General features: G+C 36.8%; 1 protein-coding gene and 1 pseudogene across 2 annotated transcripts in view; one reads left to right on the top strand and one right to left on the bottom strand.

Moving 5' to 3' along the window:
* The window catches only part of LOC306847438 (cytoplasmic dynein 1 intermediate chain 1-like), a gene marked incomplete at its 5' end in the record, with an annotated part of 37167 nt that extends 18602 nt beyond the window's left edge, over positions 1 to 18565 (top strand). Inside the window, 6 exons of the mRNA XM_079381392.1 lie at positions 1051 to 1164; positions 1243 to 1376; positions 2059 to 2203; positions 9269 to 9409; positions 14018 to 14143; positions 16482 to 18565. Of these exons, the coding sequence (XP_079237518.1) occupies positions 1051 to 1164; positions 1243 to 1376; positions 2059 to 2203; positions 9269 to 9409; positions 14018 to 14143; positions 16482 to 16592 (771 nt within the window). The 3' untranslated portion in view covers positions 16593 to 18565. The remainder of the gene's footprint in view (positions 1 to 1050; positions 1165 to 1242; positions 1377 to 2058; positions 2204 to 9268; positions 9410 to 14017; positions 14144 to 16481) is intronic.
* Positions 18566 to 18585: 20 nt separating this feature from the next.
* Positions 18586 to 27505, bottom strand: part of LOC306847068 (electrogenic aspartate/glutamate antiporter SLC25A13, mitochondrial-like) — a 41017-nt pseudogene continuing 32097 nt past the window's right edge. The window contains exons 13-16 of the transcript in view: positions 26783 to 26922; positions 24620 to 24790; positions 21667 to 21757; positions 18586 to 19590 (exon numbers count right to left, since the gene is read on the bottom strand). The product of the transcript in view is annotated as an electrogenic aspartate/glutamate antiporter SLC25A13, mitochondrial-like (transcript). The remainder of the gene's footprint in view (positions 19591 to 21666; positions 21758 to 24619; positions 24791 to 26782; positions 26923 to 27505) is intronic.

Raw genomic sequence — 27505 nt, forward strand, 5'->3', positions numbered from 1 at the left:
CAAAACTTAATTTTTGATTAGTAATATGCATTGCTAAGGACTTCATTTGGACAACTTGAAAGGCGATTTTCTCAATATTTAGATTTTTTTGCACCCTCGGGTTCCAGATTTTCAAATAATTGTATCTCGGCCAAATATAGTCCTATCATAACAAACCCTTTCTTGAAGTTTTCATCAATGGAAAACTTATTTATTCAGCTTTCAGATGATTTATAAATTTCAATTTGAAAAAATGGACCCTTATGACTGGTTTTGTGGTCCAGGGTCACATATGATAAAATTTTTATTGTGCTTTTTTGTCTGTTTTGATTCCCATTTGCTTTTATTGTGTGGAAGAGAGCAGCATGAACATTCTTAAAAACATCTTTCGTGTTTCACAGAACATAGAAAATGTGAATTATCCTTTTAACCGGACACTCACGTTATTACATGATGCTGGTAGCAATCACCCCTCAACGTTTTCCTGACCTCGTCTTCTCTCTGTGCAAAAGGCCGCCCACCGGCTAGACTCAGTCTGTCAGCACAGTCAGGCTTAATGAGCCCCATCTAACTCCTTGTCATGCAATAAAGACAGTACAGCCTAGTAGCAGAGGAAAGGGACGTCCATAGACCCTTATTGTGCTCAGCTGCCATACACATGGCCCCTGAATGCCATACATGCTGAGGGTTTAAACTCCCGTGCCCTCAATAATGAAAGCCTATGTCCCGACCGCCGTCTCACCACTCCACCGGCCCATCTGAAAGAGCCCATTGTTGGTCAAAAAACAAAAATCAAATTGACGGCAATAACGACATAATGGATTCACACAATCGACTGTATTTGCAGACGGGCAGATGCTCAGGCCAGGTTAGTTCACAAGCTAGGTATTGTCTCTATATAGACATTCAGTTCATAGCTTATCCCTAGATGTTTGCTGGCCATGTATGAACACTTTCTTGAATTTCTCACATTTGTCAAACAATTGCTGGCCATGTATGAACACTTTCTTGAATTTCTCACATTTGTCAAACAATTGTATGTGACATACTGTAAATGTATTTTTCTCAAAGCACCCTGTCTACTGCGTCAATGTGGTCGGCACTCAAAACGCCAACAACCTGATCACTGTGTCCACAGATGGCCGGATGTGCTCCTGGAGCCTGGATATGCTGTCACAGCCTCAGGTCAGTGCTGACTCTATACCAGCATCCATCACACCTCTATCAAAGTCTGCTTGCTCAATCCATGTGTGTCTGTTGTAGGAGAGCATGGAGCTAGTTTATAACAAGTCTAAGCCGGTGGCTGTGACTGGGATGGCCTTCCCCACTGGAGACGTCAATAATTATATAGTTGGCAGTGAGGAGGGAACAGTGTATACAGCGTCCAGACACGGCAGGTGAGTGGCACATACACGCATACATTTGACACACTGTCCACCTAATCAGAAGTGTTCAGAGACAAATAAAATATAACTGGTGTCTAAACCATTCAGAGGTAGTCAGAAACACATGTGCCACATTTGTTGATTTCATTTGTTGTGATGTCCGTCCTGGACTGCCTACTCACCTGTCAATCAAAACAAGGATTTTAAACTTTGTTGTTGGCTGTCTGATCAAAACATTTGGAAAAGCATGTGCCATCCTGAAGTTTGCGGTCTGTAATATTTTTTAATGTTTATTAAAGATCCTTCAGAGATCATGTTAATATGCTGAATTAGTGCACAAGAAACATTTCTTATTATTATCAATGTTAAAACAGTTGTCCTGCTTAAACATTTTGTGGAATCCGGAGTGGTTGGAATATGTGGAATATATTTTTCAGGATTCTTTGATGAATATAAAGTTACATAAATTTTATTTGACAGAATTATTTTGTAATTTTGTAAATGTCTTTATACTGTCACTTTTGATCATTTTAATTTAATGTCTTTGCTGAAACAACAGTTTTATGAATATTGTTAAAAACTGTCTCCTGGAAAAATATTCAAATTCTTATTCAATATATCAAATTTTATTACAAATATCAAAACTGTTGTTGTTATTATTGTTGTTACCTTTGTTTGTTTTGTTGCTTCACAGTAAAGCTGGCATTTGTGAGATGTTTGAGGGCCATCAGGGGCCAGTGACAGGCATCAGTTGTCACAGTGCTGTGGGTCCTGTCGATTTCTCCCACCTCTTTGTCACCTCTTCTTTTGACTGGACTGTAAAATTGTGGAGCACAAAGGTAAGAGATAGTATCCTCTACGCCTTTTAAGCATCATCAGAGTACTTCACTTTTCTCTACTGACTAACCCTAACTACATTGCAAGATGTTCTAAATGAAGTTATGCATGACTAACGATCAGTTTTAATGAGACTCGTTGACTCGTGGACTGGAATTAGTCACCATTTAAACATTAACCAGTGCATCATCAATTAATTAATTCAAGAGTTTGAAGTTTTGTAGCACTTTTGTTCATTCAGTGATACTTAATTTAAAGGGGTCATATAATGTTGTTTAAAAGAACATTATTTTGTGTATTTGGTGTAATGCAATGTGTTTATGTGGTTTAAAGTTAAAAAACACATTATTTTCCACATACTGTACATTATTGTTGCTCCTCTATGCTCCGCCTTTCTGAAACACGTCGATTTTTACAAAGCTCATCGTTCTGAGAAGCGAGGTGTGCTCTTATTGGCCAGCTATCCAGTGTGTTGTGATTGGCCGAATACCTCAAGCGTGTGACGAAAATTTTACCCCCCTTACCGTATTGTGATCCATTATAAACGAGGCATTTGTTGCCTCCAGTTGGGACATAATTACTGGTTATAATGACATATACTGTCTTTTTACGCGTCGCATCGCGCCGTGTAAACATTACCATGTCTGCATTTGTGATCGGAGAAACGACAAACAACAAGCGCTACTCAACACTGCTCAAAACTCACATTTGAATAGTCAGTAGCAAAAACCAGACTGTCCTTGCAAAGTTCGAATTGCCCCACTTTATAGAAACAGCCTTTGCGCACAGCTAGCATTGTAGGCTACTCTCCCAGGTTCAGGAAATAGTCCTCCGTAAAATGCGCTGCACACACTCTAATATTTGGGTTGAACTGTTCTGGAACCGTGTTATAAATACAACTTAACCACTGATTTCTAGTTGTGTCCTCTTTTGGAAGCCCAAACAAAGTAGTTTCGCTTTCACAATGAAACACAGCATCTCCACGACATGGCGCCGGTGGCAGCAACAATACTACAGCGAGAATAATAGTTCCGCCCTCTTTCTTTGCATATACATTGGGGCAGTGTTATGCAAATATTCCCACACAGTGACGTAGATACGGTGGGGCAAATAAGTATTTGATACACTGCCGATTTTTCAAGTTTTCCCACTTACAAAGAATGGAGAAATCTGTCATTTTCATCGTAGGTACACCTCAACTGTGAGAGACAATATTTAAAAAAAATCCAGAAAATCACATTGTATGATTTTTAAATAATTAAATTCCATTTTATTGCATGAAATAAGTATTTGATCACCTACCAACCAGCAAGAATTCTGGCTCTCACAGACCTGTTAGTTTGTCTTTAAGAAGCCCTCCTATCCTCCACTCATTACCTGTATTAATTGCACCTGTTTGAACTCGTTACCTGTATAAAATACATCTGTTCACACACTCAATCAATCAGACGCCAACCTCTCCACTATGGACAAGACCAAAGACTAGGGACAAAATTGTAGACCTGCACAAGGCTGGGATGGGCTACAGGACAATAGGCAAACAGCTGTTGGCGCAATTATTAGAAAATGGAAGAAATTCAAGATGACTGTCAATCTCCCTCGGACTGGGACTCCATGCAAGATCTCGCCTTGTGGAGTATCAATGATCCTGAGAAAGGTGAAGGATCAGTCTAGAACTACACGGGATGACCTGGTTAATGACCTGAAGAGAGCTGGGACCACAGTCTCAACGGTTACCATTAATAACACACTACACTGTCATGGATTAAAATCCTGCAGCGCGAGCAAGGTCCCCCTGCTCAAGCCAGCGCATGTCCAGGCCCGTCTGAAGTTTGCCAAAGACCATCTGGATGATCCAGAGGAGGCATGGGAGAAGGTCTTGTGGTCAGATGAGACCAAAATATAACTTTTTTGGTATGAACTCCACTCGCCGTGTTTGGAGGAAGAAGGATGAGTACAATCCCAAGAACACCATCCCAACCGTGAAGCATGGGGGTGGAAACATCATGCTTTGGGGGTGCTTTTCTGCAAAGGGGACAGGATGACTGCACCGTATTGAGGGGAGGATGGATGGGGCCATGTATTGTGAAATTTTGGGCAACAACCTCCTTCCCTCAGTAAGAGCATTGAAGAGGAGTCGTGGCTGGGTCTTCCAGCATGACAATGACCCCAAACACACCGCAAGGGCAACTAAGGAGTGGCTTCGTAAGAAGCATTTCAAGGTCCTGGAGTGGCCTAGCCAGTCTCTAGACCTGAACCCAATAGAAAATCTATGGAGGGAGCTGAAACTCCGTGTTGCCCAGCGACAGCCCCAAAACCTGAAAGATCTGGAGAAGACCTGCATGGAGGAGTGGGCCAAATTCCCTGCTGCAGTGTGTGCAAACCTGGTCAAGAACTACAGGAAACGTCTGACCTCTGTAATTGTAAACAAAGGTTTCTGTACTAAATATTAAGATCTATTTTTCTATTGTATCAAATACTTATTTCATGCAATAAAATGGAAACTAATTATTCAAAAATCATACGTGAATTTATGGATTTTTTTTTTATATATTCTGCCTCTCACAGTTGAGCTGTACCTACGATGAAAATTACAGATGTCTCCATTCTTTATCAGCTGTGTATCAAATACTTATTTGCCTCTCAGAGTACAAATATTGGGTTAATTTGTACAAAAAAAATCAGTTCTTTGTCTTGTTTTCCAGAAACAAGCATTTTTAAGCATGCATGTATCCGTAAAAAAATAAAATAAAACTAAATTTAATAAAATATAAAATTAAAAAATAAAATAAAATTCTTATTATCCTTGACAATTTTTGTTTTCAAGTAAATGTATCTTGTTTTGAGGATGTTTTAACTGGAAAGCAAGATAAAAAATGCTGGGGATTTTTGCTTGTTTTTTTGCTTTTTTTATGTTTATAAACCCCTAATATGTCATGTACAAACCAGGCTAATTCAAAATGCACACACAGTTTCCAACATTAATGTAGGCTCGTCTTTTCTAAAGAGCATTTTAAGCTCTGCTTTGTTAATGAAGACAGCATCTTGTCATTGTTTTTGTACATGCAAGTAAATCCATTCTGTGTCCTAAGCTTTGAGACCACTGGACAGCGGCCTTTTGCCTTGGAGCTCAATCTGCAAGCTCAGAATGAATGATTGAGTCTCTTGATTGGGGTTCAAACCACATTGACCAAAGAGATTGAGCAAGAGCGGGTTAGGGTGGGAAACGTATGGACATGGTTATGCTCACAGATATACTGCAATCTGTGTCTGGAGATACTGGCTTAGATCACATTAACCACAGAGTGAGGGAAGCATGAAGGCCAAGTATGAATAAAAGATGGACGTCGAAAGAATGTTAGGGGAGGAGAGAGAGGCACAAATAATAAAAAAAAAAACTGATGGAAAAGTGGGATAGTTTGAAGAAGAGACATCAATGACACAACCTTGGTGGAAACGGAAAACATAAGTAGTTAAAGGGATCGTTCACACAAAAAATGCTGCCTTAATTTTCTCTTCTCATGTTCTTCCAAACTGGTATGAATTTCATTTTTGTGTGGAACACAAAATGGGAAATTTTAAAGAATGTGCTGGTCGCTCTTTTCCACATTTTTTTGAGGTTAAAAAATGTTCTGAATAGCTTGTTTGTTATATTTTTCAAGTCTTTTGAGGTCATATTATAGTTGTATATATAATTTTTATAAGTGATTTATTAATTTATAATACAGGTTTGAGTAAATGATGACAGAATTTGTAATAAAATAAAAAGTTATTTTTGGTCAGTAAGATTTTTTTTTTTTAAGGAAAAAGCAAGGATAAAATAAATTGATAAAAAGTGATGGTAAAGACATTTATAATGTTAGAAAACTATTTCAGTTTTACAAATAAATCCTGTTTTTAAACTTTCTATTTATCAAAAAGAATCCTGAAAAAATATATCATGATAAAATTAAGCAGCACAACTATTGTCAACATGTTTTCTTGAGCACCAAATCAGCATATTAGAATGATTTCTGGAGGATCATGTGACACTGAAGACTGGAATAATGTTGCTGAAAATTCAGCTTTGCATCACATGAATAAATTGCATTTTCCAATATATTAAAATACAAATCAGTTGTTTTAAATTGCAATATTTCACAATATTACTGTTTTTTTTTTACTATATTTTTCATCAAATTAAACCTCACACTTTTGAGTGGTAGTGTACATTTTTCTGAGAACTGTCCTTTTAAAACGAGTTAACAAAGAGTTAAAAAGCCAAATAATCTGCACGGGACATGGGTCATTTAACAAGGAAGTGGCACATCTACTGCCTCAGGCCCTGCGATGGATAATACAGCTGAGCTGCATTAATGAAACCTACAGTATACGTATCGTGTTCTCACACTCATCACTATCTGCACAAGCCTACGTAAAGTCCTGAGCTTCCCGAAACCGCAACATACCGTCCTGTCACTTTAAGTTGGACTCAATGCATTTTCTGTACAAATCTTAAACTTTGTGCATTTTGACAGATATTAAAACATTCCTGGGATGTTATGGATGTGCATGTGTTATTTTTTGGGGACGGGGGAATTCCTTCCCTTTGAGGAGGGCTGCAGGAATGCAGGCCTGTCTCTTTCTCCTGCGTGTGGTTGTAGGCACACCTTAGCTTGGAACTAAGCACGCTGTGAGCCTCCACACATTATCAGTCACAGGCAATAATATGAATTTCAAATGACACCTGGCTTGCTATTTTTAGACATTGATGAGTTAGTTTAGTCATTTTATGTTATAAAAATGTTCATTGGGTACAGAGCTGCCTTCATTTTTCTGTTTGTAGTATAACCAAGACAGTGCTGACAGATAATTCTGTTCCCTTTATTGGTGTTCTATAAAACACAAAAGGAAAAAACAGTGTATGTTTCCTGTCAATGCCTGATCCCTGCTCGGAAAACTCTCCTTGTGCCCTAATTTGCCTTTTTAAGTGCCTGTGGCAAGTCCTTGATGACTTTTCTGTCTGCATCGCAGTCCACGTCTGGGTCTGTGATGGTGGTGACATGTATAGGCACTGTTTACTGTAGGTACATTAACAAGTACATAAGTGACTGGAGACTGAATACATACTAAATCCCATCACTAGACTTCTGCGGAGGCATCATAGAGATTATGGAATGAATGCCAGGTCTGCTGTGCTAAGGAGTATGCACATCACGCTCTGTTAGAGGGGAAAAAAATGGCCTGCAAACTGATCTGTAGTCCTCAGGGAGGCCAGAATCAGCGCTGGCGCCTTCAGGATTTGGATTTATGGCTGTGGATCAGATCAACTGATGAGCATAGTTAAAGTTCTAATTGGACCTGTACTGGTTTGATCATAACATAACAAAATAACAAAATTACCATAGTGGCTCATACAGCAACATGAAACATAAACCACTATTCATTGTTCATGGATTTTTCTCTCACATATTATCAGTATATACTTGGTTCAAAGATGAAAACTTTAACCATGATTTACAGGAGACGCCAACTAAAATGTCATTCAGTGTAACAATAGTTCATGTACCAAAAAATTATGTCAGGCATATTTAGAACCAGAATCATTAGATGACTCTGTTTAAGGATCACAGTGCAGCTCCCAAAAACTCATTCATTTTCATTTTAAATCTTTACCAATCTTTGCCACTATTCTTCAAACTACTACAGGTTTCACGCATTTGTCAGTTTTTAATCATTTAAAATATAATACAATTCTGTTATATATTTTAATAGGTACAGATCAGAATAAGTAGGTTGTTTCATTTTTACATAAATGTATCTATATGACAATGGAACATTATTTTGATTTTGATTTTCACAAACGTTATTTGAAACATTAAAGCAGAGCCATTTTGGTGTTCACATGAAATTACATTTACACAGAAAGCATATGTAATTTCATGTGGACACCAAAATGGGACGTTTCTTTGAATTCACACTACTTATCAAAAGTGTGGAGTCAGTAAGATTTTTCTTTAATGATAGAAGTCTCTTATGCTTCTCTTATGCGTCATAATACAGTAAAAAAGAGTAATATTGTGAACTATTATTACAATTTAAAATAGCTGTTTTCTATTTTAATATATTTTAAAATGAATTTTTTTAATGGCAAAACTAAATTTTCAGCAGCCATAACTCCAGTCCTCAGTGTCACATGATCTTTCAGATATCATTATTTGGTGCTCAAAAAACTTCATAAAGTTGTTGAAAACAGTACTATTTTCATGACTGATGAATAAAAAGTTCAAAAGAACTGCATTTATTTTAAAGCTAAATCTTTTGTAACAAAATAAATGTATTTACTGTGACTTTTACTTGAATAAAATTATTACTTTCTTTCAAAAACATTTTTGCTGATTTCAAAATTGAACTGTAGTATATATTTAAATGCTTTGTTATTTATTCATTCATTCATTGTTTGTTTAATATTCTATGTTGTAGGCTATCTTTTTATTTTTGTATGCTTGGACCATTTCAGATTGTGTTACAATAATAAGTAATACAATAATAAAAAACTAGAGTATTTTAAGATGAAGTCTGCACCCTTCTTGGTGTATTTTGGTGTGGTGGAGTGTGTCTCAGTGTGGTTCATTAGCGTGCTGTGGTCTGCATTGCTCTCCGCCTAGCTGTCTCCCTCTGTACCTGTGCGGAATGCATCTAGCAATCCTGAGTATCTCTCTCTCTCTCTCATTTTCTTCTCTTTTCTTCTATGCCACAGACAGCTGTTACACTTAGGTTACAGTACACCTTGGAGAGACTTTCATCTAGCGTTTTTTTATGACACTGCTTGAATGTGCAAAGGTTTTAATTAGCTCAATCCCAGACAGGCCCCAGGGCTGCAGCAGCGCCACTCTGTCTACTACCTATGCCACTCTCTCATTCTCTCGTTCTGCCGCTCCCTCCATCTTCACCCGCTCTCTCGCCCTCCGCTTGTCCCCTTACAACCCCAGCACCTTCTTGCTTGTCCTGTTTGCCCTTTCATTCTATCTTTCTCATGATATTTCACCTAATTTTCTTGATATTTTCTCATTTTGTGTCCCCCTCAGCAAAACAAGCCACTGTACTCCTTTGAGGATAATGCAGACTACGTCTACGATGTGATGTGGTCCCCCGTGCACCCCTCTCTCTTCGCCGCCGTGGACGGCATGGGTCGTCTGGATCTGTGGAACTTGAACAATGACACTGAGGTGAGGTAACGCTTTCGGTCTGGTCCACCAGATCACGCCAGGCCAAAGATGCATCAAAACAACAACAAGTTCTTTTCTGTGTGGGCGTCTCCCCACAGGCCGCCTTTAAATCAGCTTTCTGACAGCTCCTCACCAACAGCTCGCACAACACTCCAGCGACGTTCCTTTCCACACACACGCATAGTCTGCAAGCTTACAGCTAATTACTCCGATGTGTGCAGATTCCTCTCTCTCCACCATTCCAGAGTCATTGAGTTCCCATGGGCTACAGCCCAGCAAAGCGGTTTAACCTGCTCTTCTAAGGCCACTGTCTCTCAAGACCTTCAGGGACAATCGCAGCTGTACTTGTTGTATGGGACTGAGATATACTGCAAAAATGTTTAAATATTTTCCTTAACATAAACAAGACAAGAAAAAAAAACTTGTTTTCTATGAATATATATATATATATATATATATATATATATATATATATATATATATATATATATATATATATAATTTTATATATTATTATATTTTGTATGTTTTTTTTATTTATTATATTTATATAATTTTCTACAACTTTTATTAGTTTTAACTTAATGAAGTTTATTTTTCACTTACTTCACTGGAATATCTTGTTTTAAATATTAATGTGAAAATAAAATTATAAAACTATATGAAAAATAAATTATATTAAAAATATATAATAATCAACCATTTAAAAAATCAAGATATATCCTCTGCAACCAAAAAAATTATTTTCATTACTCAGCTGGATTTTTTTTCTTATAGTTTACTCATTAAATATTGTTAGCTTTGTAGTTTAATATAGTTCTTTTGATTTATAGAAAGTAAAATACTTCAATAAACACCATATCAATTTATGAAAATCTAATTATATTAATACTTTACTTACTTTACTTTTGTCATTTAGCAGACGCTTTTGTCCAAAGCGACTTACAAATAAGAAAAAGTAACTAAAACTAAAAAGTTACAACTCTATAAATACTATCTACCCACATATTTAAGAAAATAAAGAAATTAAATAAAATTAACACATGCATATAACAACAACATTTCAATAATAAACATATCAATGAAAAAATTAAATAAAAAGCTACTACTATCCCTTGCCGGTGTCCCTGCCCGGTGGAGTCGCACGGTAGAGTCGATGGTCTTTACACTCTTTACTTTAATATACATCATAATAAACAAATATTCAAAATATATTCTTAAAAATGTAAATAATTAAAATCATATTCCATTACTCCACTGGAATTTTTTGGAACCTCAATTTGTAATGTAAGATTCACATTTTGATTATAAAAAATAAAGTAATTCAATAAAAACTATATAAATATATGAAAATTAAATTATGCTACAAATATACAATGCAAAATATTTTTTTTCATAATAAATAGAATTATGGAAAATTATAAGTACAAAACCATTTAATATAAACCTCTCTGAAAATGAGTCTTAATATCTGAAACAGTTTGCTCAGTAATATTTTTAAGAATGTGTAGATATATTTTTCTGAAAGCAAGGCCAGATTTAATCCTGGTTCAACAGATTTTTGCAGTGTTTGCATGCAGATTTTGTAGAACAGTGAGGTCATATTAACCGTCTTATATACTGGATGCAACAGCGTATGTCACTGATAATGGAGTGTCATCATGCATCACATGCTATGATGTTGCTTCATGTGACAGTTGACTTAGTGCTACATGGAGCATTCACACAATACGTCAGTCTGTAATGGTGCCTCACACATGCCTCACAACTGCGGCCCCTGAGGCCACAGCACAGAGACCAGCGAGAGCGGTTGGGTGTTACGTCTCTCCTGTCTCCTGTGTGAGATGAGATCTGCTCTGACTGACACTGCCTGTCCACTAAGGAATACACACCCACTTTAATTACATGCTTCTCTGAGATCTGCTGTTCTCCACTCACCCATCTCTCTCTAACCATACGTTGTGGGTTTGGTGGAAGGTAACCAATAAACAGCTCACTGATTGTAAATCATATATACTAAAGTCAAATTGAAATCAAAACTGACCTTATTTTCCTTCTTAATACATTTCTGGTCTGACTAAATGATTCTTAGAAAATAATGTTAACGTAATCTTTCATTTAAAAAAAAAAAAAAGGCCCTCTTTGTCCACTTTTCATAATCCAATCAAATCTCATTAGATAAAAACCAATCCCATCCTAGTTTTTTTTTTTATTATTAATTATTATCTTAAGTATTCTGTTTAACTCAAGAAAAATGGTAAAAAATAAATAAATCATGTTGTTTTAACGACTTTGCCAAATAGGGACACAATATGAGCAGAATTTAAACCCACAACTGCCACTTGAGCACCATGTGCTTTTATGCTAACCACTAGGCCACATAGATTAAAATGCACCACTATTAAAATTCTGTCTGAGACTGAATTATTTTAATATTCTGGCCAATCACCAACGAATGGATGATATTAAAAACAAATTTGATAAATTATTTGTGATTTTTAAAGATTACCTTTAGGTGAGTTTGACATTATGAAAAAGTACAACAAATATCTAATATCAGCATATATATATATATATATATATATATATATATATATATGAATTTTTAACTTCCAACCCTACGTATAACTTGTGGTAAAAGGTCCCCTGTTTTTATTTATTTATTTATTTTTCCACTGTGGCACTATTTCCCCCAAAAAACAAATGAACCAAAAGAAAATGCCAATGATTCTATTAGTGTTGAAAATATGACTTTCATGTATAGCAGTAAATTTGGCCTTTAGTGTCATATCAGTAACCTTTGACCCTAACTTGTGTTTCTTCTTTTCAGCTCGTTTGGTCTATTGAGAGCAGATAGAGTGTGTGTGTGTGTGTGTGTGTGTGTTGCCTCAAGAACAATGCATGTTATCCAAAACATCAGAAGCCGGCCGTGCCACGGCAGCGCGAATGCTGACGCACACACCGACACATGCGTAAACAGGCAAAGATCTTGTGCCAGAAAACAGCCAACAGTTCTCCATTGTCAACTTATAAAGAAATTCACCCATAACACCATTAACAGACTGCGGGGTCGCCTGGTTCCAATTTACGCAAAGAGAAGCTTACAGCCAATTTAACCTTGCAGTTGACTCTTGGAGGAAGCTGCTCGCTAATAGCTCTCAGGCTGTGGTTAGCCTGTTCTGAAGCGAGGAAGCTTTTGTATTAGCCAGCGTACAGCTTCCATCTTTGATGACAACATATGTTAGGCCAGTCTTAACTGTCATAAGTAATAGGCAGAAATCAACCTCACACACGCACACAAACAGAGCCTGTGTATCGCTTTAATGTGTGCAGAGCAACTTTTCATGATGATTTATGAAATCATTAAAAGTGCTCGTAGTTATTTCCTGCAGAGCTGTGGATTCATGTCTTCTTCCTATTAGAGCTCAGCTTTGACTAGACATCCTAACGACATCATTTTATCACAAGGGCTCTGTATGTTTACATTATATGACTTATCGGCTGATATCCAAAAAGTGAGTGAGATTTATAAGTCAAAATCTCTTTGTTATATTGTTTTGTATTTTTCAATATTCTTGCATGAATTAGAGAACTTGAGGTTGGTGGTTGATATTTTATATGTTTTAAAGGTGAGCACACTAAGGCTATATGATCCACATTCATTTTATAATTCAACATTTGTCATACGACTTGAGTTAGCAACATGACAAAAATTATAATTTTGTAAATTTAGATGTGATATTAAAAAAACTTTGCTTGTGATATTTTTTTTTGCATTTCAAACTGAAAATATTCACATTGCACAATTAAAACATTTGGGTCAGTAAGAGTTTTTTTTCTTTGAAAGAAATTAAAAAAATTTATTCACCAAGGATGCATGCAGTTGATGAAAATTGACAGTAAGACATTTGTATTGTTTATTTTCTTATTTTACGTCATTTATTAAAGAATCATGGGAAAGAATAGTTTCACGGTTTCCACAAAATGTTTTTGCAGCACAACTGTTTTCTACATTGATAATAATAATAAGAAATGCAGCAAATCAGCATATTAGAATGATTCCTGAAGGATCATGTGAGAAAAAAGCTATTTAAAATGAAATGATATTTCACAATATTACTGTTTTTACTGTATTTTTGATCAAATAAATGTAGCCTTAGTGAGGATAAGAACTTTAAAAACAAAAATTATAATCATTTCACTGATCTCTTCTCTATTATATTAAACATTATATCTTATTTTATTATTTATTTTCCTAATCCAAACATTATACTTTTAACTTTGTAAAGTTCTATTAAACATTTAAAAATAGAAAATGGTCATTTTAAATTTTAATAATATTTCACAATATTACTGTTTTTACTTGGTGATCGTATGAGATTTATATAAAAAACATTTAAAATTCTTAGCATACTGTATATGCTGGTATATATGTCACCATGAAAGAGACTTTGTTCAAAAATTTTGCACACCCCAAACTTTTGAACTAAGTACTCCATGAAGTTATGAGAGAGCAACCTCTGTCTTTTATCCTTCATGAGTGCGTTATTCATATATCGTGTATTTGATATGAAGCTGTATATGATTACAGGTGTGTTTTGTGTCCAGGTGCCCACCGCTAGTGTGACAATAGAGGGAGCCCCCGCTCTGAACCGTGTCAGATGGGCCTCTGGGGGCAAAGAGGTCGCTGTGGGAGACTCAGAGGGACGTGTGTGGATATACGACGTTGGAGAGGTATGAATCTTTTCTCACTAATAAGTATCGTAATGTGCGAAATTACTGTTATAATTCTTCTCTCAGAATTATTTTCGGCTGTACGGCAGCGTTATGAACATCATCAACCCAGTTCGGCCTGGATGCAGAATGAAAGTGGAAGTGAAATTGAATCTCTCAGAGTTTGACATAAAGGGTTTGCATGTTTACCAAACTCTCCGTGTGGCTAGCTTGTTTTTGTTTGAATCTTTTATTTTAATTTCTTATTTTAAGGCAGTATCCACATGACTTCACCACCACCACAGAGCAGCAAACCACCAGGACTCCCATGTTTACCATGTTCTTTTCGGTCTCCGGGTTTGGCCTCGTGTGTGGGGCAGTGCTAATCTTAGCGCAGTGTCTGGTGGTAATTGGAGAGTACGTCGGTCGAGCATGTGGGCTCCTTGGGCTGATGATAATAGTGGGTCATCAATAAAATGAAGTGAAGGAAAGTTGAAGGGTTTAGGTGGAACGGGGCTTATTTACAAAAGACTTTGACATGAAGCACTCAACATTGCCTTCGTCAGCAGAGGCAGTCACCAACATCCAGTCGCGGCAAGAAGTACCACTTCTGATGACTGCCAAGGTCCCTTTGTGTTATATTTAGACTGTGTTAAATATTTGCTTTGGATCATCACAGCATGTTTTCGCTGTGCTTGAGTCATATTGCATAAACTTCAGATGCCATTTCGGGTGGTTTACAGTTGAAATAGATTTAGTCCTTCAACTGCGGGTCACCCCCTGTATGAGAGATTTTTAAGGCCAGAAATATACTCTGTGATGTACTAAAGCTAAAGAGTCTCTTTAAACTCTTGCTCTGCTGCTGTATGATTCTAGTTGACCATAGAAGAAGACAATGTATGCGAATATCTGCTCTACTGCCCCTTGTGGCAAGGCATAGGATGCAACACGTATTAGTCTAGCATTATGAATTCTGTTCAGACAAGCATGAATTTTGTTAGTTTTTTAAGAAACAAGGTTAAATATCTAATTAAATCTTATTTTTTATAAAGTTAAAAATAATCTTTTATTATTTTCTTGAAATTGTTTTTAAGTGCTTTATTTATTAATATCTAAGTAACTTCTGCTGGCAAAATTATGTGGTCCAACCAACCTGAAGATAAAAAGAAACATAGAGAGGACCCCACCAGACCATAAGGACTGTGTGCTAAGCTCAATAAAATATTAGATATTTTTATGACAAGGTAAGTTTTTTTCAGTTTGCAAAATGTCATGTGGTGCAATCCCTAAGAACTTGAATCATCATATCTTGAAAAATATATTTAAAAATTTGATTAAGATATACAAGGTACAGAATTGTAATAATTTTACTCGATTATACCACATGACATTTTTAGATTTTTTAAATGTAAACATTTCTTGAATAATTGTATAGAAAATATATATATAAAAAACTAAAAATATTAATCTTTTTTCTGCGTTCTACGTTTGTGCAGTATATACATATATATATATATATATATATATATATATATATATCAGTTTAACGCGTTAATTAGTTATGAAAAAAGCGGTTAAAATATTTTAACGCAGTTAAATCAATTTTATGTTAAAATATTTCTTTCTAAAACTACAATTTGTAATGTCTACTTGATACTTTCTCATTTAACACAATAATAGCTTTAATGTTTTGTGGGTATTTTCAGTCAAATTTATTTTGCGATTAATTAGATTAATTAATTGAAACATGATGTAATTAATAAGATTAAAAATTCTAATCGACTAACAGCCCTAATATATATATATATAAAATATCTGTGTGTGTGCATAAATGCATATGTATAGTATACATAATATAGTGATGAAATGCCAGTGCTATAAGGTCATTTATTGATGAAGGCCTCTTGAGACCCCCTGCTGTACTATAAAATAGCTTGATTTGGTCTTGAGTTTGGAAGTGGCTGTCATCTCCTCCCACCTCGCTATTCCTGTTTAATTATACCCTGTAGATCTCTCTCTATCTCTCTCTCTCTCTCTCTCTCAGCCTGGGCGGCAGGCAGCCGTCCTTTCTCATCTAAATCTGACTCTCTGACAGTAGAAAGCGATCCCACATCGTCACCCAGCCGGCCCATAATCCCCATCTTCCCCTTCCTGAGAACTGACACGATAAATATTCAGCACTCAAAGGCCAAACAAGCAGCTTTATTGTTCTGTCTCTGAATCACAATGTGTGGTGATCTCTTTCCTCTCCCACACTGTGACAGCACATGTAATGCGTAGCTTTTGCTCTTGATGTGGCGTTTTGGAGGGGTGGGGGGTGTTTTTGGCACTGGATCTCTAAAATGCTCATCTGTTGCAGCTGGCCGTGCCCCACAGTGAGGATTGGGCCCGCTTCGGCCGCACACTGATGGAGATCCGTGCCAACCACGGAGACAGTGAGGAGGAGGGGCCCGTGGAGCTGGCCACGTAAACACGGGATCAGAGTCATCACCAACCCAGACTGAGCCTAATGTAACACACCCAATTAGCATGTCCACTAGTACTGTGCTGTTTACTCCAGTAAAAGGGTCTGTTTATCCAGATGATGAAAAATTGGTTACTAGGGATGGGTAAAAATATTGCATGATTTTTTCTTCCAAACCACTTAAACCACATCGATTCTGTTGGTCAACTCAATCATGCAGTCACCTGTCAAGAAAAGTTCAGAAATATCTTCAGTGGATCAAGTCAATACAAACAGTAGGCCTATGCTGTCAGGATGTGCTACCAAGGCTATACTAAGCTTAGGGTTTAGGTTGGGGTCAAGGGTTAGTAGGTGGTTTAACGCTGTGTATGTAGTCTGAACTGTGATTTACATGACCGATACAGTCTTTAGAATCAGCTGCGTGGTGAGGGGTTGTGCTTAACTGGTTTAGAGGACAAATCATGAATAAATATAGATTTTCTGATTTACTGACAACTCCTGAAATCCCGAGATTAATCATTTACTCTGGCTGTGTCTGAAATCGCATACTCTCTGAAGTAGGCCTACTTTGTTTAAGAAATGTTCTGTAAAGAATGAATGTGTGTAGTATGAATTTAATCAAAACACACATTTGTAGTTTCTGTAAGAGCGGCACGGCCATTTGTAAATTTTATGGGTCTGGCTCCGCTTTCAGCTATTTTTAGCTGTACAAAACAGCTCCTTGTGCTGCTTGATATTGCCTTAACATATTATTTTATGTAGCCTATTATTGTTATAATGAACACAATGGTTTGTAGTGCAAACTATTTTATTCTTCATAATTTCCCTATATGAACCGGAAGTCTCGCAGATTTACTTCCACTGATCTATTATAGAGTAGCCTATAATAATTCAGATCAGTCAGTGCTTATTTCCATGTTAAAAGGTCATCCGGGAACTTTTTCTCCTATTGTTTTATGAATACTGTGAATTCGGACATAGGCTACTACTGTTTTGCGATGCAGCTTGTAATTTCAGTGACAGCTTGACAATGTATTTGCGCTATACTGTACACGTCAGCAGTCGTGTAATGTACAGTCTAATGTACGCAGATTATCTGTTTCTTGCACTGCTTTCCAGCTGCTGCGTCTTCAGCGCCAATGAATCAATTGTGAGGAGAAACGTCTTTCTATTGAGTGGTACTCGCGGAATGCATGTAAAATAAACATGCACGACCAAATCACGAAATTACTTTTATGAGCTGAATGTTTTTGATTCACAAGACCGATTACTGAAAAGAATAACTTGTTTGAGCCGGTTCATAAATTATATTATAATTTATAGAATTAACAAAGAGTGTCTATAGACGTAACTTTCCTTTACTCACCGCTGTCGTTCCATAATGAAGGTGAATAATGGACAGTCTTTTTATGGGAAAGAGCTATTTTGTGTCTCACATAAAGTCAAACAGGTTTGGAATGAAGGTGATTAAATGACATAATTTTCATATTTAGGTGAACTGTCCCTTAAATGTTGTAGCTACTCTTGGGTTTGTTACTAAATATTAAATTAGGTTTCATTTCCATGCACCGAAGTATAGTTTTGTTGTGCAAGAGTTCATTGTTTTTACGTTCCGTCTCATTACCCTGAAGACAATTACTGCTAAATCAGTTGTGCATTTCAAAAATGTGAATTTAAAAAAAAAAAATGCTGCTTGAAAGGCATCTTCGATGTTGGTTTGTGGTTATTTTAGTATACTTGAATAGTTTGTGTGTATATTTTTGTACTGAGCCCCTGCATGAAGCATTGACAAATTAAGTTATATATAAGCTGGTGACTGTGTCAATATTCACAGTGGCTTTCTCGTCAGTGTTACAGCAATGCAAGCAGGTGTTGTGTGCTTACTAAAAGATGTTTCACTTGTTAGAAATAATGTTACTGAAAACCAGAAGTGTGTGACTAAATAAAACAAGGATTGGCAAATAAAAGATGCTTCTAGCAACCGTTTTTGTTTGATCTTTTAATAAACCTGTCTGTCCATCGGTGCATCTATTGCTGCCATACTTACAGTAAGGCACAATTTTACACACTATATGTACAATTAACTCTACAGTACAGCTCAATTTAGTCTCTTCACATCATTTTTCAAGGGGTTGCCAAATACAGTACTGAAAAATATCATCTGTAAAAGCGTACTGCCAAGTCTCTGATTTCACATTGACCATAAACTGCCACTGAGTGTAGATTCCCAACACACATATTTAACACTATACAAACATAAATATGAAATACTATAATACATTCAAATGTGAGAGTCCAGTCAGTAATGAAATTAACTGCCCAATGAGTGCTATGTGCTTAAATAGTTTTATGGTAAAAAGGAGGAGAAAAGAAAATGTAAACAGCTGCACATCTATCATTTAAACACGGTCATTTCCAACTGGATACGCTTGTAGTGTTTTAAAACCCTGTAATATGCATCAAGTGACATGTTAATTTAATAAATAAATAAAGTGAAATGTAACTGATCGTTTGTTCAGGTAAATAAAAAATACAATAAAACTGAAATGATCCCCCCCCCCCCAAAAAAAGTTTGATTTACATTTAAATGATTTACATTTAAAAAAATAAATCAAAGTCACACTACATCCCCACTAAAGAATCCAGGACTTGTGGTAGATTAAAAAAATATTAAACCTTATCCCATCTACGTTGTACTTTGAAGTTGTAATTTGCACTAACAATCACATAAAACATTATTTCCAGTCTATCTGCTGAAGGTTTGATGTTCTCAACTAGAAGGAAGAGATTCATATGAGCGTTTGTTCCAGTGCAGCTGAAGTGGATGCGTTTGCTTCAAACGTGTGGGGCGGTATGCACTCGGAATTGTGGTAGACGCAGTCCAAATTTGCTCTCGATGCCAGCAAACGTGGCCACAGCAAACCTGAAGCCACCGATGTGGTCAGCATTGGGCGCCGGGAGGCTGATCCGAGACTTGGGAGTAGGCTCTGCGCCAGCTGGTTTTCTGTGGTGAGGAGAGAGGGAGAGAGAAGATGGATGAGGAGGAGGAGCAAAGGGAAACTTCACATTCTTCTGTGTCCTGTCAAAAAGAATAAACAGCCTGTCTCAATAATACAAGAATATTTTCCCCTCAAGTTATGGAACACAAAATAAATGAATAGATCAGAACCAGTTTCTTGCCTTCCCTTTATTAAAAAAAAAAAAAAAAAAACTTTCCATTTAGGACACAAATCCTATTTTAGGACGTCGTCTTACCATTTTAGCCTGAATGAAATCATAATCATGTAGCTCAGATCTGTTTGAAGCACCAAAACCAGACATGAATATGAAAAACTAAATCTAAATTTGAGTGTCCGCATAAGCAATAAAATAAACATGTCAATGTCTATGTGCTTATGTAGATTTATGACAAAGGAAAAAGCATGTGAATAGAGTTTCACTATGACCACGTATGAAATACATCTTTTCATTCATTCCATTTATGCATGTGCTATTTTCTCAGTCTCTATTCTATCACAGCTTCTGGAATACTTGATTCTGACTACTCAATTGTGGCATGCAAACATTTTTGTATAATAACTATATTTGACTATCCCATATCGCTGTCAACATATCGCTGTCCCAGGAAAATTATTTTTTACATACACTATAAATGTTTGGGGTCAGTAAGAAGAAATAAATATCAAGGGTTTCCGCAAAAAAATATGAAGCAGCACAACTTTTCAGCATTGATAATAACAGGAGATATTTCTTAAAACTGCAAATCATAATATTAGAATGATTTCTGAAGGTTCATGGGAGACTGAAGACTAAAGTAATGATGCTAAAAATTCAGCTTTGCCAACACTCTTCTCTATTATAATAAGCATATTTTTAAAATTACAATATTTTTATTTTATTTTCCTAATTGAAACATACTTTATTTATAGCAGATGTCAAAAGGAATATGCAACTTTCTCTCACACACACACACATATATATATTACATGTGTGTGTGTATGTGTGTGTGTGAGAGAGAAAGTTGCATATTCCTTTTGACATCTGCTATACATAAAAGTATAATGATATATATATATATAGATAGATAGATAGATATATACACATACATATATAAAGATATATTCTTTAACAAATATATTTATTATATTGGCCATCAGTTAACAGTCATAACATGAAAGTAATTATCAGTATCAGCTGGAATATCAATAATAATGCATCCTTGGTCATAGTTTCTTTTTCACATAAAAGCCTCAGATCTGAGCTACATGACAGTATGACTTCATTTAAACTGATGTCATAAAATGTCCTAAAATACAGTCTGTATCCTAAATGGAAAGGTTTGGAAAAAGGCAAGAAACCGCTCTTTTCATTTATTTTGTGTTCCACAACTTGAATGGAAAATATTCTCATTTTCACAATTCAATCAGGCTGTTTATCTTCAGTACACTTTTCGATATGACAGCACGTATTTATTAAAGTGCTAACTGAGCCACATAATATATAATATATAAACAGGTATAAAAACAAATCCACACACAGGTTTGTATATATACCATGTTCTTTTATATGCGCCTGTGGTTTCTGGGTTTGAGGACAGCACAATATTCCACAGGAAAATAAGGTCATTCTGTCCAGAACTGTAACAGACTCCAGTCAAAGTAATTCTCCCCACCTCAAATCACTTGGACACATGGAGCCATGTGGCTATGGAAAAGCATTTCTAGAAATGTCACCTCCAGGCTTCAGTGAGTCAGCTGACCCTTTCTAAATCACAAAGCGAGGGTGTTTTTCGCTTCAGCAGGAGAGATAAAGATGCCACGGCAAACAGCTTTCAGTCCAGGCTTTCTTGTGTAGTAATTAGGCCTTCCTGCCTGTAACAAAGTGCTCGTCGGCATGAGAATCTTTGCTATAAAGCCAGCCCTCTCTAAACAGCTATTAATGAAATTTCAGGGCATCTGACATTTCAGTGCTCTTCACAATCACACTACACGGCCTAGAGCTTTTTTCCTAATGGAAGAAAGAATTCTAAAGAAAGTGTTACTAAACTATTTCAAAGTTTTAGGAGGTGTAAGAGTCTTACTGTCCACCGAAGTCTATGTAGAACCACCTCTGCAGGAGCTCATAGGTCACTAGAGTCACTCCAAACTGAGGCGAGGAGCGAAACACACGTGCTAAGGAGGGAAAAAAAAACATTAAAAAGCAGTCTGTATAGATTCTACATTGGTTTAAAAAATAGTTATGGAATAGTGCTAATACACATTATTCACTCCAAAATTGTGTGTTCACCCTATTGCTGATCCAAACCTGGTGCAACAACCGTGAAAATATTTTTTTATAACACTCAATTTAAAAAAAAAAAAAAAAACACCATAAATGCCATCTTTTTGCACTGCCTGCAAATGATTATATATATGATAATTCACAAATATTTTCTTAAGAAAGATGTTAGGAAGTTTCTTAAAATACATTTGAAGAAGTTCTTAAGAATGCTCCTAAGTGCAATTCTTTCAAAATTCTAAAAGTTCTCAAATATGTTCTTAAAAACATATTTTTTAAAGACAATGACAGGCTTTGGTGTTAGACTGTAATACTTGCTACTTTATAAGATCTGCTTAATAATATTTTCGTCACAACAAGCTTGCTCATTATTTTTATAGAACACTGTGGAACAGTCTTAAGAAAAAAGATATGAACATTCTTAAGAAATGTTTTTTGAATATAAAATATTAAACATAAATATTCAAAACATTTAAGAATTTTATTATTAAGAATGTTTTGTGAACCTGGCTCCTGTATGACTTTCTCTCAAGAACAGGAGAAATTTTATCCCAATTTCCTCAAAACAATAGCAGAATTATAATATCATAATAATTATAGAGTGGTCTATAATTGAAGCCGAGGCTGTCAAGCTCCAAAAACTATTTTTAAAAATCATCATTAAAAATAAACAAAAGTTGTCCATAAAATATTTGTGCTATATTTCAAGTCTTTTGAAGTCATGTGGTAGTTTTCTCTGAGGAACTGAGAGAAATTTAAAACATTATTCACAGAGAAGCTTCCCCTCTACTGTAGGTTTCAAACTTGGGCTTGCGTTCAATTCAAGTGTGGTGCGTCAAGAAGTGTCTGATATAAACCTCACTGACATCAAACCAACTGTGTGACATGTCCTGACACACCATAACTGAATTCAATGAGATTTAGGAAATACAAAGGGGGAGGGGGGTAAATTTAATCTAACAGTAGGGGGGAAATAAACATAAAATTTCTCAATTTTTGAAGGGGACACAAAAATACAGCCAAAATTGTATTTGTAAGGATAGATATGTGTTCATAGCATGGAGACCCTGTTTAAAAATAAGTTCGGTTCATAGGTTCACCATGCCGTCATATTATAATTATTAAATTATTTGGTGTCTTACACAATGTATTTTAGGTTTCGTCTAGGACTGAGGACGTCTCTTATTTAGATATTCAACCGCAGAAAGCCCACTGATCTGCCACTTAACATCATATTGAGCAAAACCCAACACATCGGTAGGTCTACAATATTAGCCTAATATCAGTTCACACACAGGCATATCGCCGTGTTAGTTGTAGTGGGTGACTTACTATCCAACAAGCTATGGTATTAAACAAGCTATGCTAGGTAACCTTATAATCGATTATTGAAAAATACATCAGATATCATCATTTTTTGTCATGACTGATTTATTAATGATCCAGCATCATCTGTATTAAAGAATCACTTCATCCCATGTTTAAAGTGAATAAAATAGCCTTGACAGCCTACTTACACATAACTACTGAAGAACTTTGATCTCTCCAGCTGGACTCAAAACATTTCTAAACTTAAAACACCTTTTTGCGTTTTTATTGTTTTACCACTTACGCAATTATTTTAAGTATATGTCCATTATATTATTCAAATATTCTCTTTTTGAAGTGACATACGGCCAAGTATGGTGACCCATACTCGGAATTCATGCTCTGCATTTAACCCATTCAACGTGCACACACACAGCAGTGAACACACACACACCGTGAACACACACCCGGAGCAGTGGGCAGCCATTTATGCTGCGGCGCCCGGGGAGCAGTTGGGGGTTCGGTGCCTTGCTCAAGGGCACCTCAGTCGTGGTATTGAGGGTGGAGAGAGCGCTGGACATTCACTCCCCCCACCTACAATCCCTGCCGGCCCGAGACTCGAACCCGCAACCTTTGGATTACGAGTCCGACTCTCTAACCATTAGGCCACGACTTCCCACTTTTTTTTTTTTGTGTGTATTTACAATTCACAGAGTGGTTTGAAATTATATTTTTAATGGGGACAACCCTCAGATGGCTCCCGGCCGCCGCAATTTACACCCCTGGGGGGTAATTTTGGTAACAACTTTTTGTGGTACAATAAAGAAAGAAAATGTCACAGGTTTGGAAAGTGGTGAATGATGATGAAATTCTTATTTATGGCTGAATTGACCCTTTAAAGTGTTACTCCACCCTAAAATTGTTCTGTGTCAGCCGCGCCACACGGATACGCTATTTTCGTTCAAATCAAATCGTAAACAAACATAGAAAACGTATCCATGTGGCGCGGCCGACTGACACAGAAGCGTCCAGCGGATACTCTCCAAAATGGTACGCAGAGGAGACGAATTGTTGAATAAGGTCATTATTTTTGTTTTTTGCGTACACAAAGTATTCTCGTAGCTTCATAACGTTACGGTTGAACCACTGATGGCAGATGGACTATTCTGATGATGTTTTTCATACTTTTCTGGGCCTTGACAGTGTTAATTGTTTGGCAGTCAATGGGACAGTCAGAAGCCTCCTGGTTTTTATCTAAAATATCTTAAATTGTGTTCCGAAGATGAACGAAGCTTTTACGGGGTTGGAACGACATGGGGGTAAGTGATTAATGACAAAATTTTAATTTTGGGGTGGAATAACCCTTTAAAAATATAAGGTCGACTGCAAAATCATTTGTAGCAAAAAACATTAGCGTGACTAGTTTCAGGTACGTCTACGAGATATACCTCCAGCTCCTTTCCAGAAGGCACGAGGCCCTTCCTCCTGAAGAATCTTCCAGAAAATGTCCTTCTTCCAGTCAATGAGTCCATTGTACGTGGTCTGGCCAGCACGGGCAGCCACTTGTAACCGGGTCTTGATAACATCAGCAGGGGTCACCAGGGATGCGGCAGGCATGCCTAAAGAGAAGTCACACATGTCAATAAAAAGTCTGATTTGAATTCATTAGAAGTAATGACTTCAAGGATTCAGATATTATATTTGAATATACCAGATCCATGAATATAATTTTATTCAGTTTTCAGGCCAGGATTAAAACATTAGCGTATGTAAACTCTGCGACTCCATCTATGATTAATGCACAGCGTGCCGTGAATTAGTTCAGTCAAATAAATACCGAAAGCCTATTTTATCAAATATTATAAATATCTCAAGCGGAAAGCATCATGTATCAAACGGTATGCATCCTTTTTTATTTAAAGGTCCAGACAATGCTTAATAATGAGGCTGGCATAAGCCCTGTCCCACGCTGTCTGACACAAAGGCCACTGAGGCACCCATTCAGCTCTTAATAGCCTAAATCAGTGATAGCATTTAGCCTGAGCAGTCACAACGCCAGCACGCCGACTCCACCGCACGTTCAAGAGCTTTATTTTAACATCTAAATAAAATACTTTCATCTGAATAATTACAAGCCTTTCTTTCTATTGACCTGCTCTGATGGACAAAACCTTCATTATTAAGCACAAAGAACATAAAAATAGCTTTAGAAAAACATTTTACATTTTAGTCCTGTCTGTATCAGTGTTACTATCATAAGCATAACATTTTCATGGAATTAAATTTAATGTTAAACAATTTTAAATGACACCAGATCATGCGCATTAACTTGGGCAGGCTTAAAATACTAAAAAAAAAAAAGAAATATATGAAATTAAAGATTATAGATATAAAATTAAGCCCTGTTCACACCAAGAACGATAACTATAAAGATAACTATAAATATAACAATATTAGTGTCCACACCAGCGGACAATTTCGTCTATTTATTCTAAATGCACACTCGTCTGCCGCTTTAAATTCTCGAGCTCGTTATAGCAAGATCCGATTCTGATTGGGTGTGAATGTTTGTATCGTTCATCAGCTGGAAAAAATTGTTCTAAAAGTGATTCCAACAATATCATTTCTCCATGCCTTTATCGTTATAGCTGTGGTGTGGACTTTGCTATTCTTTAATATTTTTAGAGCTATATCTTTATCGTTATCTTTATATTTATCGTTCTTGGTGTGAACAGGGCTTTATAGCTAAATAAATACTACATTAAAAAACTAATACGTACATCCATTTCCTCAACAACAGGCATGAGAAAGGGAAAAATCCAACTGTACTGTATGTTGGTCAATGCCCCAGAAGTCTGCCTGCCTCACCAATAATGGCACACAAACTAAGCGTGTAATTAAATTTCCCGAACTGACTGTAAATCACTAATTGCTTTGAATCTTGAATTGCTGATCAATGTTAAACTGAGTGATACATGCCATAAGAACATACCTAACCATAAAAACGTGCTTTAAACCATCTGACAGATATAAAACATTGGGGAAGACAGGAATGCTAAGCTCTGTCTGACCATGTATGGCTTTTCAATCTCATATCATGCTCAAGTCAAGAAGCAGTAAATCTAAAAATGCAAAAAGGATTAGAAATAAATATTAATTCTCTTTCACGTACATTCCAAACCATACTGGCTTGGCTAAAGATGTCGTCTTTTCAACAATGTTTTCTTAAAGATGAACCACAAGAGTAAAATATTAAAAACGTCAGATCTGGATCGTATGTTATACGTGACGAGGAAAGAGAGACTTGTAAAAATATTGCAAGTCAGATCTTGGATGTGTTGGCCTGGTCATGCCAGTATCGTAGGATCTGTTTATTGCTCCTGCAGTATGGCTACTTTGGGACTTTGAGATATTTTTTTCCTCTTTTAACACTCTCAAAGCTCAAAGCACAAACTTCCAGGCCCTATATATTAAACAGTGGAAAATATCCGACCCTGGGCAGGCGCGCTGCACTTCAAAACACAGCCTAAATCACTGAGCACTCTAATTACAGCCAACCACAATGGAGCCAGCGGTGGCAGGCGGCTACCGGAGAGTGCGTGGTGGCTTACCCGCCAGCGCCCCTGCCAGCAAAAGCCTGCCAGGTCCCACTCGCCCATCTTCATCAGTCAGGGCCGCCTTGATGTGTGCGTAGCAGGGGAAGTAGATGGCCGAGAAGGGGGATGTCTCTCAGGAAACAGGCTTTTGCACCCTGGGGGCCGAGAAGACGGACATGTTGTCAAAATTCAAGACATTAATATTTCATGAGGTATATTACAGAGACCTTTTTCATTTTGAGGACCGCAGAAACGTCGCATTATGAGGTATTCTGGGAGTTCGGTTTATGGTGTGTTAATGTCAGCCCTGTGGAATGAGTCTGTTTTGTGCCGTTTCTGACTTGTCACTTCAAATAAACAATCGCCATGGCGTTTTTTTCTCGCAAGAACGGTCGCGGAGACTATTCCTGCGTCTGTCACCATAAACAAAGTCGTACCTTCAACGGGATTCGGTTTCCTCGTCTTTAGCACGCTGGCGAGCAGCCAGGAGTGGAGAAACATAGAGAGATTTTCCTCTCAGCAGACGCTTTAAAGCCCGGCTGAAGTGCGCTTTAGACAGGCTTCATTAAACTCGCAAGGTTAATCTGCAGTGTGTACACAGGTAGCGCAGATAGCCGAGGTATCTCTTTCCTAAAGCAATCTTTGTGCTGTCCTGCGGGCCAGGGCAGACTGCCTGCTGCAAAAGCAGATAAAAATCACCCCTGTGTCCAAAAGACCAGGCCTGGCTCATCTGCTTTG

The sequence above is a fragment of the Barbus barbus genome (assembly GCF_936440315.1).
Source record: "Barbus barbus genome assembly, chromosome: 27".
NCBI classification, from domain to species: Eukaryota; Metazoa; Chordata; class Actinopteri; order Cypriniformes; family Cyprinidae; genus Barbus; species Barbus barbus.